Genomic DNA, 17,608 nt, shown 5'->3' with positions numbered 1-17,608 from the left:
AACCGTTAAATTGATAACTATATGATGGTAGTTAGTGAAAGCAATATTGCTTTACAACCATCATTGAATTTTATGTATTATAAACAATATCTGCTTAGGAATTTCTGTCAGTATCCAAACGTGAGTGTGGGAGACCGGCAGAGGGGGTCTGGGTACGGTACGGGGAATTTGGGGGACTGATGGAGGGAGGAAGCCTCTGAATCTTGAGAAAGTGAGAGGGTGGGAACACAGACAAGCTCTCAAACTGTTCCAGTCATGTTGCCACTTTTCACTTCTCCAGAAACCCTCCTGTATTTTGTTGTGACACGTGAGGCATTTTCGATAAATGGGCTCAAAATGTTCTGTAACAACAGAGCAGCGCATGATCAAAACATTTTTGGGGTTAATTATAGCCGCCCGCTGGTATGTGACGGCGTCTCCGTCTGGTAGCTGGGTCTGCTCTTATCCGTTTAGTCTTTGTTTACATTTTACCCAGACAGATTACATAAGACGGAACCACAACATCAGACAGAGGAGATGGAAGGGGATGGTGGCTGGAGAAGAAAGAGCAATCTCCACCTCAGTCTGCACCCTCCCAACCACCACCACCATCGCCCCCTCCTCCTCCCCCTTTTGCCATCCCATCCACACTTCCACCTTCCCACCATCCCCCTATACTGCTCCCGACATTCCACGACTTCTCCCACCCGAACCCTCACGCCTCCCCCTCTTCCTTCCACCGTCAGCGTGTCCCTACCTGTGCCAGGAACCAGATCAGAGTGCTGCAGCTCATTCATAAATCTCTCTCTCACTCCATTTCCCCTTCTTTGTCTATCAGTGAGTTCATATGAGAGAACACAGAAGTGTGAATCTGTGAATGAAATTGTAATTGCCTATATGATTTTCACATTTGGCACGCACTCTTTCTTTGCAGCACACACACACACTTTGATCTCTGGAATGCCGCCATTTGTCCCCTTTTATCACTCCAGACTTCACCAGGTCAGGTGTCGGGGCAAGGTGTGTTCGTGCTTGGACTCTGACCCCCCAACAGCAGCACATCATCTCTCAGCAGCACATTCCTTAGTTATGTATCAGGTGGCCGTCTGCGCTGTGAATACCTACAGGCTGGGAATGCAACGCACGCAGTCAGGCTATTTGTGGAAGACAGGGAAAGTCAATTAAACAGAAACCAGCGATCTTGAATCACACACGCCGTATCTCGTGATCTGAACAGAAAAAAACTAACTAGAGCCATATGGATGAAAGAATATATTACGAAGGAGGAGAGGGAAGCCACACACTGATAACTCTGAGGCACAATTATTTATTTTGTCAAATATCAACATAATACCTTCTTCAGGATAAAAACAACACATCACCTCAATCAGAAATGTGCAAAGAAGTATTAAGGCCATTGAAATTTATACGTCGGTAACATCATAAGGATGTCTAAAGCCATTATACCATAAACCTCAAAGCAGGTCTGAAAAAGGCCATAGAGGGCACTTAAATGCCATCATATTATAAAGCAAAATACACAAAAAACATTAAATATTATGATAAAGCATACACAAAAAATAGGGAAAAAAACTCATTCATCAAGTGCCCCAATTAGACAATCATGAATTCTCAAAATCTGTGCAAAGTAAGAAGGCTAAGAATCACCAATACACATCTAAGTATCTAAGAAGTGCAGGTGGCTGAATATGTGCTCACATCCCTGGTATATCACGAGAGTGAAGGTTTGCTGTCACAGCACAGTGGATGTGGATTCTGCATTCAGACTAGGAGTCCACTGAGTTCACTGTGTCCATATTAGGGATTAGACTTACTCTTCTTCCAGGCGCTCACACTGATGTAACCAATCGGCCGCATGGTCTTCATGGAGTGGACTAGGATCAAAGGTTCCTGTCTATTCTGCAGCTTGAGAGATTGACACCGGGCCAAATGGACCTAATCGCCAGTAAATAAGTCCCTTCTACCGGAAAGTTGCTTTGCAGACTTATGTAATCTGCCCGTGATCCAAACTCGCCATAAAAAGCCGTCTGCAAGCATTTTAATTGAAGCCAGTGCTTTTGTGTTCTGTTGTGGGCAAACAATTACGCTGCCTTATGCCACCGTCATCGCAGAATTGAAAAGTCCCCCTGCTGACACTTGGGAGGCCTGAAGCCCTGTTGTCCTCCTTTTCAGATCCCTGTGTGAGATTGTGTCATCAGTTAGGATAATAATTGTTTTTATTCAGAACATTGTCGCTTTCATTCGTTGTTTCCATAATGTGGGCGCTGGGAAGCCCTTTGAGGCTGGAACAGTGATCAAATGCTATACAAATAAACTTGACTTGACTTGACTTGGATTTTGATGAGACGCAAATGTCTTCCATATTCTCAGTTGCACTGAAGCAGCCTCAAAGCCTTTTTCCCTCCGTCCCTCTAACCTTTACTCCCTCTTTCCTTTCATCAGATGAACATGGATCCCCAGGATGACCATTTGCCCCTCCACTTCAGTGCAGCCGAGAAGTGGCCAGGGAAGATCCATGAACCGCTGGACCAGGGCAACTGTGCTGCCTCCTGGGCCTTCTCAACTGCAGGTAGAAATTATGGGGAAAATAGAGGGAAGAGCCCCCAAAATACAGGGAAAAGACAGGAAATTACTATGAGATGTACAGGGAAAGAACTGGATAAAAAAAGAGAAAAGTTCAATACTTCTGAATGAAGTAAAGTTAAGTAAAGTTGTGTTAGCACTGAAGTTGTTGCTATCTTAAGTCCTTTAGAGGGTAAAATATTTGGATTGCTTCAAAGAACAAGTATTATTCAAGTAACACTTGACTTACAAAAATGAATACATCCGCTCAGCATGAAAACTTTGTAATATCCACCTCCCATTCCTAACTGTGTGTGTATGTGTTCACTAGCGGTGGCATCGGACCGAATCTCCATCCAGTCCATGGGTCACATGACGCCTCAGTTGTCCCCGCAGAACCTAATTTCCTGTGACACCCGCAACCAGGGGGGCTGTGCCGGGGGCCGTGTTGACGGGGCCTGGTGGTACCTCAGGCGCAGAGGGTAAACACATTCCCTTGAAAAATTTATAAAACCAATACTGAATCAATGCAAATGTGATTTTGGCCATGAACTTTTTAAAGGTTCAGTCCGTCTCTCCTCCTCCCTCAGAGTGGTGACAGAGGATTGTTACCCATTCCTGCCCCCACAGCAAACTCCGGCAGATGTGGGACGCTGCATGATGCAGAGTCGCTCCATTGGCCGAGGGAAGAGGCAAGCGACGCAGCGCTGTCCCAACACACACAACTACCACAACGACATCTACCAGTCCACACCGCCCTACAGGCTCTCATCCAACGTATGTGACACACAGAAACGCATGTAAAAAAAAATGAACAGGAAAGCACAAGCACAGATGCATGCATGCAATCACAGGTTTCGACTCTCACATGCCTTCATATGTGGAAACGCACATACCAAATAAAGCCCTATATGGAGCATACCTCCCTAACATGGAGTATGTTTAACATGCTCTTTAATCTCCGGCAAACAAGGCAGCTTGCATAAGCCAGCTGTACATTTGTCTGAATTCCTTGTGCTATGGAAGACCATAATCTCTCTCACGTGTTTGTCTCAGTATGTTTTTTTGCACACTTTCCTCACGCATACCTGACTCCCTTGTGAATGATCATGGAAACATCCAGGATTTAGTCAGGTGTTGGACGGCGGCTCCCCACAGAAGCCATGTGGGATAAGAGGTCAAACAGTTGTACTTTAATCTGCATGTTGTGCCCTTTGTGCTGCTCCAGGCAGTGGGCCGCATGGGGAAATTTGTCTCCAAATTGTAAAACTTTGCAGATTATGCAATGGAAATCTTTATTGTCATTATACAAGATGTACCATGAAACTCCATTCGACTAGGTGTATTTAATTCATTCTTGCAACTTACTGTAATTTACAGAATGCAGTTTAAATAGTGGTATTATTATAGAGTATACCACTCAACTATTAAGACCACTTCAACATCAAAATTGTGTTTGCGTAATCTCAAAATCAAGAGAACTTTTTTTCCCTTAAATGTCTTTCTTCTTCATCTTTTTTTCAGTTGACTATGTGCTACATTTAGTAATTCATATTAGGATCACAGAAAACAATTACACTAGCTGAGAAGTGATATAGGGCAAACTTGACCTCACAATTGAGTTATTTTGCAATCAGAGAGCCTGGTGAGCTAAATTTAGATGGAATTACCTTGCACTAGGTTTCTGGTTACTTCGTTTCATGGAAAAAGCAAATCTGTATCCCCTTATTTGCCTCTATTGTTCCAAGAAAATGTGTGTGTACGTGTGTGTGTGCACACGTTTATCATTTAGCAGTCACTGAAACAGCTTCCAGAAGCCATCTCTGCATGCAGCTACTTGTATCTCGCATCCTGCACTTAGCTGCAGCCAACATGTGGCGTATCACCCGTCATCCATCACTCTAAATGACAGCTAATGCTCCTCAAAATCATTACAGTCTGTTGTTTCTGTCTCCTGGTGGCTTGTGAAGTCAATAAGCCAAGCATTAAAGGCAGGGGGGTCCCGCTGTAGTGTATCTTGTTATTGACTTCAAACATCCAGGGATTTGCTTTCATTCTCTCTTTTTCCTTTAGTGATACGTAATAATCATTCTGTCCGTCTGTCCTCTCTTGTTTTTAGGAAAAGGAGATTATGAAGGAGATTATGGATAATGGTCCTGTGCAAGGTAAATTATGTGTGCAGATAAGTTTGTCCATCTATGTGTGTGTGTGCTCTGTCTTAAAGAAACTTCAAAAACACTGCAAAAATGTTCATTTTAGCGAGTAAGTTAGTGTCATATTAAATCATATAATTCTGTTGTTCTTAAAACAAACACAAAAAACCCAATTTTTTCCAATGCTAATCATCTTGTTTCCAGTATTTCTTTTAAATCAAGTGGTGTTTTCTTGATGCTAGGGGACTGATCTTCCTTATTCTGCCCTATTTCAGCATATTTACACTTGTTCACTGAGAAACCAGTGAAACTATATTGGAAACAAGTGGGGCGGTACAGTGAAATGTATTTTTTGAAGTTAGCACTTCCTCCCAAGTGAGTGTTATTTCTAAAATTTAAACAGCATCAAGCTAGCCCCCTCACCCCACACAACACACAGCTATTCCAAACACGTGCTCCACAAGGCCCCGAACAGGACATCTGACCTCAGATGATCTCATGTTTGACCTTGTCATCCTGACGGTTTCGTCCGGGCTTTCAACTCTCACCCCAGTCACCTGGACGAAAATGATGAGCCTTCATGTCTTTATGGTTGAACTGACCTTCTTTTATGAGCGGGCAGCTTCTCTGTCTGCTGCCCATCTGGACCACTGTCAAGAATACTTACAGCAAAATCACGTGTGTGTGTGTGTGTGTGTGTGTGTGTGTGTGTGTGTGTGTGTGTGGCTACACAGGGCTGTTCTTATGACCTAGTGCCAGGCTGTATTGTTAGGCAGACCAGGAAGACTTATTGGCTTCATGTCAAGTTTCCTTTGAATTTTTCTCTGGAGGTGTGTGTGTGTGTGTGTGTGTTCCTGTTTGTGTGTGTGTGTATGTGTGTGTGTGTGTGTGTGTGTGTGTGTGTGTGTGTGTGTGTGTGTGTGTGCGCTTATGCATTGTGTATTATACAGATTTGTTTACATCTTCTTGACAGCTAGATAACTCTGGTTTCAGAGCAGGTAGACCTCCAAGGGAGGGAATTTCTGAGCTACATATCCGGAGAATTGTTCCCACTGGGCTGGAATGAGAAAGTCACGGGGAGTTCAGCTTTGCAGCTCAAACACTCACACCATACACAATCACACATGCGCATACACAGAATTTCAACTGGCCTGCAGTTTCCCAGCTGGCCTCTCTGATGTCTGGGTGTGTGTTAGTCAGAGTGGAAATTGGAATTTGTGTGCATGGTGAAATTAGGAAATTACTTTTAGATGAATTGGCCTTTGAGTAAGATTTTTATCTTGATTGCTCATGATAGATTCAGCAGCCTTTATAATGGAGACTCACACTGTGTGTGTGTGTATGTGTGTGTGTGTGTGCATGCATGTCATATCCGCCTATTAATTCCGTCTGCTTGTTTGCTCTTGCAGCGATTATGGAGGTCCATGAGGACTTCTTTGTCTATAAGAGTGGGATCTACAAACACACAGATGTCAGCTTCACCAAACCTCCACAATACCGCAAACATGGCACACACTCTGTCAGGATCATTGGGTGAGTTACCAGTATTATCTTGCATTTTGTTTAATATCATGCCTTTGTTTTCTTGCTTTAATTTTAGATGTTGAAACCATAGACCTATTAGTCATAGCAGCCCTGCCCCAGTAGAGGTTTTATCCTTTGCCAAAACCTGACTGGACCTGATGTGACACACAGGGTTAGAGCTGGGTGGAAACCACTTTTTTTTTTTTAAGTTCTGCCAGAATTTAATGGCCTGGTATCTGACAAAGAAACCTTTGATTCCACTGAAGTTGTACACAAACAATGATGCAGATGACAGAATTGCATCTTCCTGCTGTTGTTAAAGGAGCAAAAATGAAAATTTTAGCTGTGTGTCCCCTCTGGAGATGAAACAAAGAGGCCACTTGGAGATTGGGGGGAAGTGAGCAGGAGAAGAGCCGGGGGTTTAAATGGAACGCACCTGTCCTTGTAGGCAGTCAACAACGTTTTGTTGCTTTTTACTGGTAGAAACACCTGCCGACTTAAAGAAGCCACACCATTCTGTTTTTTACAGATGATTTTGATTTGAATGTTCGAGGCATACAACAATAAGTAGTGTGACAGAGAGGTTGAATTTCTATAGGATTACTGTAATTATCTGGATATTGGTTTCTCTAAGCAAAGATGTATGTAAATTATGTAAATGGTTAAAGTGTATGCTTTTCCTGGATGCTGAACTCTTGCAGGTTGTCATTTTCATTTCTGAGTGAACTGTTCCTTTAGTCTAGATTCCTTTAGATTTTTGTGGGCAGACCTTGCCATCTCTGCAGAATGTGGTTTATCAGGAAGGAACCAGGTTTTAGTTGGTATCAGGCTTGAATTTGCAGGCCCCATCCAAGCCACACTCATAGCTGGGTGCGTGTGTGTGCAAACACACATCGATAAGTGTGTGTGTGTGTGTGTGTGTGTGTGTGTGTGTGTGTGTGTGTGTGTGTGTGAGTGAGTAAGCTCTCCTCCCAGTCTGTTGCTTGTGCAGACACACCTTGGCTCCACACCTCTGTCTGCCCAGACACCGACCCCCTCCCCCTTCCTACCCGATGCAGCAGCTTTGGCGACCACAAGTATGTGGGCGGGCAGACGACAGACACACCTGGATCACCTGCCCCCCCCCCCCCACCCCTGTCTCTGTGGAGCCCCCCTAAACCTCAAACCCTTCTCTCTCTTTTCCCCTTTTCCCAGCTTTCCTGCCCCATCACTTTGTTCTCCGAGTCATCACTCCTCAACTAGCTGCCTAACTATCTCCTTCATCTCCCTCTGGTCCATATCTAGGCCAAAGTAATCTCAATATCTTTTAGTCTGGCCTCAGACGGGTGGTTGCCTGCTCACTTTATGTGCAGTTTGAAGGGCCAAATGAGGCCAGGAGAGGTTTTTGCCCCATCTATAGTCATAAACATACTTTCGACTTTTCTGCGAGTCATCCAGCTGGTTTTGTAGTGGCTCTGCTATGTCAATGATATGGTGCAGCTCACTAGTCTCACTTTCTAAATGAGAAAAATGAGCAGCTACCCTATAATGGGTCTGTTACAGGGGCTATGGAATGTGTTGTTTGGTATATACGTGTGTGTGCGTGTGTATGTGTATGTTTCTGTCTCTGTCTCCTTGTTTGGGTTGTCTGCCCGTCTCTTAACTGAAAATCTATGAGAAGAAAAAGTGTAGCTGGGGGTCTGAGCTTGTCTGGGTCTTGAACAACAGTGTCAGAGGAATAAAAGCAGCTCCAGACAGGGGAGTGATGGAGGCGGTTTCTCTGCTCTTATCTGATTGGCTGTCGATCAAGAGAAACACAGCTCATGTGCGGGGGATCCTAGGCTCTTCCTGTCCTCTTTTGTGTATTTTGTATGGCTTATTCATGACATTCTTTTAATTGAATCCACCGAATTGCTGTTTGTTTGTATTTTTGAAAGTGAGTTATGAGGCCTGCATAGGTGTGTTTACATTAAATCTTACAGGGACCTACAGGTCTTTAACCTGTAGGACCCTATGCTTTATGTGTTTACAGCTTGTTTAAGTCACATACTTGGTGATGATCCACTGACAAGTAAACACTGCTCTGGAGTGTCTTCATTTTATGCAAAAATATTAATGCATATTTACATGATGACTCTCTGTGGGTTGTAATTGTATCTGTACAGGCATGGTAGGTCACTGCCTGATTTTTGTCAGCATGATGACTGATTGTGTTGAAAACCGCATCAATTACTTCACTGTAGAGCATCAGATGCCTCTGTACACACACAGACAAAGACTCTCAGATACAATAAAAAACATTGTCAAAAAAGCAAGAATTATCTGCAGCTGAACCAACAAAATCTCGTTCTCTTGCTTCCTCCGACATGACTTGACCATGGCAGAGGACTGGTTGCCAATAGTTTCTGAGCACTGCTAAAAAAGTATCAGGAGGGATAATATTACTGAAATGTCGTGATAATTATTCAATCACCACTATTTGTGTTGTGCTGAAATGAGTCACGTTGTAAATTCAGTTGTTGAAGAAGATTATCCAGTAGCCTTGTATATGTGTACTGGACAGCAGCGCTCCCTGCCAGCTGGAGGTATGTGGAGCTCTACAGTGAGGGAAGTGATAACATTTTCAGCAATCAGTCATCCTGGTGGCAAAAACTAATAGCTGGACTTCCTTAAACAGGGTGACTTACAGTGTCAGTGATTCTCAGAATGAGGATGTGGATGATAATACCTATCCTTCCCTGAACGCCGTGCACTTTGCCTTCTTTAACGGATGCCGTGGTTCTAGTGGGTGATGGCGAGGCATCAGTGGCATGAAATTCGGGATGGACTGCAGCAGGGAGAGAGGGATGGAGCAAAGGCAGGAGGGGGGCCAACCTGTCAGCCGCAGACATCAGTGTGTTTACACAGGCCAAATCCCGATGCGGTGCGTTCCTTTAAGCCCAGGGCCTGGGAAAGTTTGTGGAAAGAGTATTGAGGTCCACTGTGGTGGAAAGGGCATTGTCTGGGCTGCTGATCCTGACTGCACTGGACAGAGAGAGGGGGATCAGGCCCCCGGAGAGGAGGTCAGGGGTGGGGTGAGGGGCGTTGGGGAAGGGCGGGGCACATGGGCGCAGCGGTATGCCCATCATTGTCCCAAAGCGAGCAACTGAGCCGACTGGGGGCTAGATAAGAGATCAGCAGTGGTCCGATTCTGTCTGGCTGTGTCCATATGAATAAATATGGATGCAGGCAGGCATGCATGTGGACACATACACACAGATACATATGTGTATGTACACACATGTGAAAACACACAGACACAGACACACTCCCACTACCCCTGTTCATCTCCCCTCTCTCCAGTCCACTTCAGGTTTTAAATGGCTTGTTAATGTTTATTCAGCTGTTTTTTATGTGTGTGTGACGTCTGACTCCACTCCGCTAATAAAGACACTTGCTGATTGAAAGTTGGCAGTATTGACAGTAGTGGCAGGCTACTGAGTTGGCAGCGTCCGAAACAAACCGCTCTATTTCCCAGCATTCCTTTCTCTTATAAAAGATAACAAGCGATTGGCCACTGGGAGGCTCTTGGGAAACTGAAGGCCTCGAGCGCACAAACAGGATGGGAATTGACGTTTTCATCAGGAATAGCAGAAACGCCAGGCGTCCAAAAATTGGCAACTGACAGTTAAGACCAAAGTGCACGGTGGGAATTTATGGGCTTTTGCCAACGCTTTCTGAGAACACAGTTTGCTGCTGGAGGAAGGGTGAAGATAGAGCTCCAAGTTATGATGCAGATTTGCGTGTTTACATGTGCGAGAGGTTTTGTCTTGAGCGTTCGGTGAGATGGCAGGAATGAGGCGGCGTTCACGTCCTCCCTCGCCGAGCCTCTCCTTCCTGTTTCTTGTCTGGACTCAGGAAGTGGCAGAGGAAAAGGGGAATTCCGTGTTCTGTGGATTGGAATGATGTAGGAGTTTGTGCGTGTGTGTGTCTGAAATAGGGTGTGTGTGTGATCAGCCATAAATAAGACTCTGTTTTCAGGATGTTGTAAATGAGATGAAAGATGTTTGTTTCACTTGACACTACTTATAGCTCTTCCTGCCTTTCCCTATCAGCAATGCCAAGTATGTCCTAGGTGAACTCCGTCCCTCAGTGTTTACATTCATATGATGATATATTGCTGGAGCACACCCACTCTTCAAAAACAGTTGTGCAACTTGTTGTTTGGCTCTTCCTGGTCAAACATGTTGACTAACCATCATCTTGGCTTTTTGCACCAGGTGGGGAGAGGAGAGAAACTTTGATGGATCACCAAGAAAATTCTGGGTAAGTCCTGTTTTTGCCTAAATAGCTTTATGTTCATATACACGTATATTAGGGGTGTAAGCATTCATGCGTCAGTTATAGTTTTTGCAGACTCAGCTTGATCGATCTGCAAAAAGAAATCAGTCAAATTTATCGCTCTGACTTTTGCCTGGATCAATATGAAATTCTTTGAATCGAAAGGATTTTTTTTTAGAATAAATAATGTTAAAATAAAATAACTCTTGTCTGATTTTATCAAATTTCAGAAGAAATAGTCCTACGTTACTGTGGTAATAAAATGGTATAAGATATTGGATAAGGGTACTGAATTGAATCATTGTTTCATTACATTCAATCACTGATTCATTGTTGTGATTTTTTTCTTCAGATTGCTGCCAACTCCTGGGGAAAGAACTGGGGGGAGAACGGCTTCTTCCGTATCGCCCGCGGGGACAACGAGTGCGAGATTGAAAGATTTGTGATTGGTGTGTGGGGTAGAGTCACTATGGAGGACATGCACAACCACCATCACCACCATCACCGCCGACGCAAGTAGAGACAGTGCAGAAGCCAAGCCCCACCAAGACCCTTGTTCTCATCCCACCCATTTGCCCTTCACCCCAGAGGAGAACCACACCGACACTCCTACAACTTCCTCATATCTCCTTCTCTGCTAAGCTGGCTGGGAAAGCCGCAAAATCAACCTCAGAGCCCCCACTCCTTCTCCCTGTACGCCTCACTCTGGGGGTTCCAACTCAACTACCCCAAACCCCTTTTCCCGACCCACTTTAGCCCTTTTTAGAAGACCAACAAACCCCACTTTCCCTATAACTCAAGGTTTATGGCACCAAAAAGTTTAAAAAAACAAACACAAACCTCAACTAAGCTATAGCTCTTTTACGTTGCCTTGCCTGGCATCAAGATGCCACATGAGGCACCTCAGGACTGTACTGTTCCAAAGACCACACTTCCCAGAATCCTCAGCATAGTATCCGGTGAGACATGTTCATGTCACAGTTTGATGACGACAGAAGGAATACAGTAGCTCAATCTGATCTTTTCATTCTTCTTTGTCCTCCTGTGTCAAACTGATACTTGAGTCTTCTCTAGTTCTAAATTTGTAATCTGATTTGTTGAAGCCAAAACCAGAGGGACGGTTTGATAAAGAGGAAATCAGAGAGGCAGAGGCAGATTATCTACACAACAAACGGGGATTTTTCCCTTTCACAAAGACACAGTGACTCGAATTGTGTAACAAAATAATATATCACAGGTAGACCACAGATATACAGATATATAAGGCTGCACACATGCACAGTCGGCTAATTTCCTCACTTGTAGAGAAGACACTTGTAGAAAAGTAGCAGCAACAGGCAGGTTAGTTGCTCACACATTCCAATAAAGCAGAATCTTACACTGGAAATGGTAGGGGATTTGGCTGAGAGTAGGATGACGGGTGATGAGATTATAGTGAACTTTGATTTCGGGGACGGGGGTGCGGGGTGCGGGGGGGTTAGGGTGATTTATAATACCACCGACCACTACCAATGATTAAAAAGCCAGATTCTTGAAAATACCTCTAAATCTCGAAGCAAACTCCGTGGTAAAGGTGAGCAGCACAAAATTTTGAAAAATCAAATTCTTCAAGAATGAAACAGGCTGAATCGGCTGACCGTGCTGCCATAGCTGACTGCACCATCTCATTTTCAAAGCAAAACAACAATGAATTCAGAGGTTGAAAAGATTGTAAACAATGGCAATCTTTGGGGTCTTAACGCCTTAAAGAAACAGTGCTGTTTTGGTCACTGAAAAAGATAGTGTTTGTGAATAGTCGTCTTAATTTGCTCCGTTCTGTGTACACTGTTACAAATTTGAGCTAAAGATGTTATTTGTTGTTGCAGTTATTCTTTAATCTTTATTTTATTACTTGTTTTGAGATATATGTAGTATCTTTCATAACACACTCATCAGCCTGTCTGTGCAGTTACTTTGGAGGGTGTTCTGCCTGTACTTTTACAAAGTGCATGTATGACTTCATTACTGTCTGGCTACAGCAAGGAGCAGGAGGGCGGATTCTGCTGCCAAAGTCTGATCAATGCTATCTCATTGCAGAATCTTTGGTCTGATGAACAGTTATTATGCAATAAACAAGTAAAGCCATTTCCAGCTACGGTTGGAACCACAGCTTCAAATCACACAGGTTACGGATGAGTTTTATGGCTTGTTTAGGTGCTCCTTTTTTTATTGTGTTTGCTCTGGAAACTTAACATGTTCCAATTTATCAGCCTTGTGTCTATCTTTCCTACCACAAGGGTTTATGGTGTCTCATTTTCAATTTATTGCGGGCTAATAGTTGGATTTTCAGATCTTTTCCAGCAGCGCCTCACTTGAAAAGAAATGCGTTGCACATCTTTATCACTTGCCTTAAATTACAACCCAGCGTGTAACTTCAAAAGGCCTTTTATATCATCGTGTCCCATAATATTAAAGGTCCCAAAACCATCTCCTTCAGGCAAGGAAAGGCAGATGAACATAAAAGCAAAGAGGGGTGTCCAGACGGACAAGCATTGTACAATGTGGTAAAGGGGCTATAGATGATTAACGTTATTGCATGTCAACCATGCAATGGACTAAGTTTTAGTTTCATTTCAAAGGGAGCAAAAGCACAGGATGGTTGAAAGAATGGACCCGTGAAATAAGATGCAATACAGGTCAACAAGGAAACCCAATGCAGAAAGGAGGATGTGAGGATGGAGGTGATTAAGGGAGACTGAAGTGAGGAGACAGCCGTTTACCCTGCAGCCTGAAGGAGGTGTGATGTTAACAGAGGAAAGATGATCTTCAACTCCTCTAAATTTTTATCTGTGGGCGAGTTGCTATAGCTCCTATACAGGAGAGAAAAAGACTAATGGACACGACTTAGTTCTCAAATTGATCTACATTTCAAGTGCCAGCACACTTAATACTTTCTTTTTGTCTCTTAACATTTTAGGCAAATTTTAGCCAGTGGAGTTGGGAAGCATTAACATTAAGCTAGATCGCTCTTAGGTGTTGAAGTACAGTATTTAGAGTCAGAATCTATTGGAATGTCCCTTTTCCCGTGCAGTCATCCAGAGAGCGCTGTCCTCACAGGGATAAACCAGTTATAGACAGAGTGGATCAATGGCCTGAGCGAGACGGGCAACTGAATCATTCATGCAGAAGAAAGGAGTGGAATCTGACCAAAGCTTGAATCATTTCAGTGTCTTTTTTTTTCTGTTGACCGCAGATTGTTTACTTAAATGTCCATTTCTTATGCCTATGTCTGATTTATGCCCTTCAGGTGCATTGTTAGTTTTGGACAAGGTGCTATAGCGTGACACAGAATGTGCGGACAAAAGGTGCAGCGAACCTTCTCAAGACATCTTAGAGTAAAAAAAAAAAAAAAAAATGAGCCACATTTTAATGGAGCCAGTTAACATTATAATTATCTTTACCTAATGTCTTACAAGGGAAAAAGGACACCCTAATCACAAAGATAATTTGGGAAAGCCAGTCCTTTTCCATGGAAATTTATGGAACCCTTTCAACCAAACAATTTTCTCCAGCTCCATAACGTCTCCTTCAAAAACACCCCCAAAGCTGCAGCAGAAACCCCACTCAGAAGTTGTGTATTTTATGGCAAATGAACCACTCCATACTCACTGATGTGTAGACTTTTATTTATGACAAGATGTGTAAATTATATACTTTTATTCTCCTTTGTCTCCTGTGCAATGTTTTATTATCTCTCTGTCTCTTGTATTGTGTGCACTAAATGCAAAACCACAGTAGTGTTCACCTGTGAGGCACAATAAAGTCTTTCCAAATACACGCTGTCTCATAGCCATCATTATAACCTGAAAAACTAAAACCTGTATCATGTTCGGCTTAAAAAAAAGAAAAGAAAAGAAAAATAGGCAAGAAAATCAGAAAATGTTGCCTGTTATGGTGTGTATGAAGCTGCTAGCTGGTAGTGAAGCTCAGACTCAGGTATGTAATATCAGGGGCTTTTGGCACAGTGCTCTGGGGATCAGGGGGCCAGACAGGGAGGGGTGGGGTATAGGCCGTTCAGACCCATGGGACGGGGCAGGGTGGGATGAGGATAGTTTGTTTAAGACCATGCAGTGTCAGCTTACTCTTCCATCGCCGAGAGCAATAACTCTGACCATCAGTCAGTAGGAAAACGGACCAATGAGCATACACTCGTGCTCATAAATATGCATGGACGCACACAACACACACATTCACACACTCACACACACACCTGTGATGGCGGTGCTCCCATTGTGTGTGCTCCTGTTGTCTGTTTTGTGTATGGACAAATGTAAAAGAAAAAGAGAGAGCGACAGGGAGTCTGGATTTTACATGTGTGCGTTCCTTAAAACTAAAAATGGAGCCGAGTAAAAAGAAGACATTTCCATTTTAATATAATACAGTAAATTATTCATTTCCACAAAATTAAGAGTTGCATCAAGTACTGAATTTTCCACTTTTCCACTTACACAGAGTACTTTTCACTTCTTATTTTTGGTTCTCTCTCTCTCTCTCTCTCTCTGTGTGTGTGTAACCTCTGTGTATTGCCATGTGTTGTGTACACCTGGGTGAACATCTGCCTCACTCAGGGTCTCTGCTTGAGTCTGGAGAGAAAACAGCCCCTTGTTTGAAGTGAGAGTAATTGCAGGTCTGCAGAATCAGCCTGATAGAGAGAATTGTCACATATATCAACAAGCTCTGACACTGAAAACTACCAGGTGCTCTCACTGATGGCATGTCTGACAAACGCTTACAGCAGAAGGGCACAAGAAGACCTTGACTTTGCATTCCTGCATCAGACCTGACATTTAAAAATCACTCATCTGTAAAACTATTAAATTAGCCAGGTTATATTGTAACTTCTAAATGCATATCCGCTCCAGCCAGTAGAAGAAAGTCCACTGCATGACAGATCCACATTTCAGGAATTTTGTGCATATCCCAAAACAAGGAAAATTTTCGATGACAGTCAGGAAAATTGTTGAAAAAAGTTGATTCCTATGGCAATAAACACAATTAATTCAGTCTATTGACGGGGTTTCCCCTTTGTTTCAGGAAAAGTAAATATTTAAGGGCTGAAACTAGTTGAAATGACTTGAATTTGGATTTTTTTGTTTCACTGTGTGTTATCTCTCTCAAGCTGAGCCGAGGAAAATACCTGGACTTCGACCAGCAGATTGCTAAACATTTCTCAAGCGTTTATTATAATCCTAGGCAAACATTTACTCATGCAAGAAAATTATTATTCCCAAAGAGTGGGCTAAACATTCACACTTTACATAATACATGTGTAAAATACGATCCCTGAATGCCTGTACTCATCCCTTTATTTTTCAGCAGAATCCCAAAGGACTACAATAGCATAAAGCTTCCCATGTGGCCATTTATTTTCCTCAACAACCAAACCAACAGGACATTTTTGGAGAGAGACTATGTTTTATGGTTATCTCTGCATCAAGGCGAGTTTCCCAACAATTTCTCAAATAATCTACCCATTTTGATGAAGTGCATTTCTACAATAAACCTTTTAGAAACAGGTTAACAGTAATAATACCATGAAACTTTTGAGCCGGTGTCGATCAGAGAAAGGAGTTTACTTGCTAACACGTGAAAATCTGCCTGTTATTATCACACTGGCTATTAAAACTGGGTCTTATTAAGAGCTTTACAGTGGGCTTTGAAGGAATCTGGGAAAAAGAACACAATATTGCTGAGCTTATCTCATCACAGCAGCCACAGGGACCAAGTATGGAAACTTGGATCAAGGGATCTGTCCAGTGACTAAGTGTTTACATATCTCTCATTGTTTCTGCGTCACAAGTAGCCAAAGCATTCATTACCTCAGCAGCTACTGTTCCTTTCCTCCCAGCTGATGGGGAGCAATGGACGAACATCACAAAGAAGGAGGAAGCTGTGATTAAAGACCGAGGCAGTGGAACAATCAGTGGCTGACCCCACCCTGGTTCCCCATTCCAAGAACTCTTCTTCTCAGGTTCTCAGGTTGTGTTGCTCTGTCCTCGTCTGCAGCGTTCACATGCAAACACACACACAGCCTCCCACCAGTTTTCCAGGTGCTCACCAACGGTACTCGGGTGTTCTCAGGGGGAAGGCGGTGAACAAGTTGTGTGGAAAACAATGTTGCTGCCAAAGGCAAAGCCCTCTCTTATAAACAATGGCTTAATAAAGACCATAAGTTATACTATTAGGTTGGGGGATTCCTTGTCAGAAGTACTGAAGCATGGCCAAATCAAATAGCCTTGAGGGACGGTATAAGAAGATCATTTCTACTGTCCGAGTTTACCTTTGATGTATTGTTTTCTGTGTGTAGACCAATATTTCCACATTACACATCCCTCCATCTGACTGTATATTTCTCATACCATCACAAAGCCTCTCCTGAGGGAAGTTTCTGCTCAGATTTTCTGTGATGCTGAGGTTGTTCCAGAGTAAAGATCGAGGGGATTGTTTACTATATGGCTTCACATGAGTAACAGCAGACATTTCTGGATGATCTGCAAATCTTATCAGAGGTTTGATCCTAATTCGATCTGATCTGTGATGCAAAGCCCACATCATCAAATTCTACCTCACTAATAGATTTTGTCAAGTTTCAGTGCTGCCATCTTCTGTCGGCTTTCACAGCTGCAAGAATCAAAAATCAGCCTGCGGTTTGATTTACCAACTTTATTGAATGCGCCAAGTTAACATGCCTCTGATTACTTACATTTTCCTTTCACATATTTTCAAATGATCTGAAAAAGGCAGTGCAGTAATACCAAAATCAAATTATAAGATTATTACACATGTTTATTAGTATAAATTATGCTATTATTTATTGCTACCAGCATAACTATTTCTGGAAACTTCAATCATGAGACAAGTAAGTTTTCAATCAGACCATCATGGTGTGTGTATCTCCAGGAGCAGTATCAGACGTCATCTCTTGGATAGATCAGTCAAGACTGCTTTGATGCAATATTCTTGGCTTCCATTCAAAGTAGCATTATTCTCTCTTTTTTTACTTTTTTTTTTTCAAAGCTATCTGTCTCCCT

The 17,608-nt window shown here is 43.0% G+C and overlaps 1 protein-coding gene across 2 annotated transcripts in view; it reads left to right on the top strand.

Annotated features, from left to right (window-relative positions):
* tinagl1 (tubulointerstitial nephritis antigen-like 1) overlaps positions 1-14,350 on the top strand; it is a 30,636-nt gene extending 16,286 nt beyond the window's left edge. Inside the window, exons 5-11 of one of the 2 annotated variants that reach the window (XM_030064233.1) lie at positions 2,443-2,569; positions 2,894-3,044; positions 3,153-3,339; positions 4,682-4,727; positions 6,125-6,248; positions 10,478-10,523; positions 10,891-14,350. In XM_030064233.1, coding sequence (XP_029920093.1) covers positions 2,443-2,569; positions 2,894-3,044; positions 3,153-3,339; positions 4,682-4,727; positions 6,125-6,248; positions 10,478-10,523; positions 10,891-11,058 — 849 coding nt within the window. In that variant the 3' untranslated portion in view covers positions 11,059-14,350. The remainder of the gene's footprint in view (positions 1-2,442; positions 2,570-2,893; positions 3,045-3,152; positions 3,340-4,681; positions 4,728-6,124; positions 6,249-10,477; positions 10,524-10,890) is intronic. The other variant, XM_030064232.1, reaches the window with a different exon arrangement.
* The last annotated feature ends 3,258 nt before the right edge of the window (positions 14,351-17,608 follow it).

This window comes from Myripristis murdjan, chromosome 11, assembly GCF_902150065.1.
Source record: "Myripristis murdjan chromosome 11, fMyrMur1.1, whole genome shotgun sequence".
In the NCBI taxonomy this organism is placed as follows: Eukaryota; Metazoa; Chordata; class Actinopteri; order Holocentriformes; family Holocentridae; genus Myripristis; species Myripristis murdjan.
Note: the sequence above shows the minus strand (reverse complement) of the source record. Positions and strands in the feature narration are given on the sequence as shown.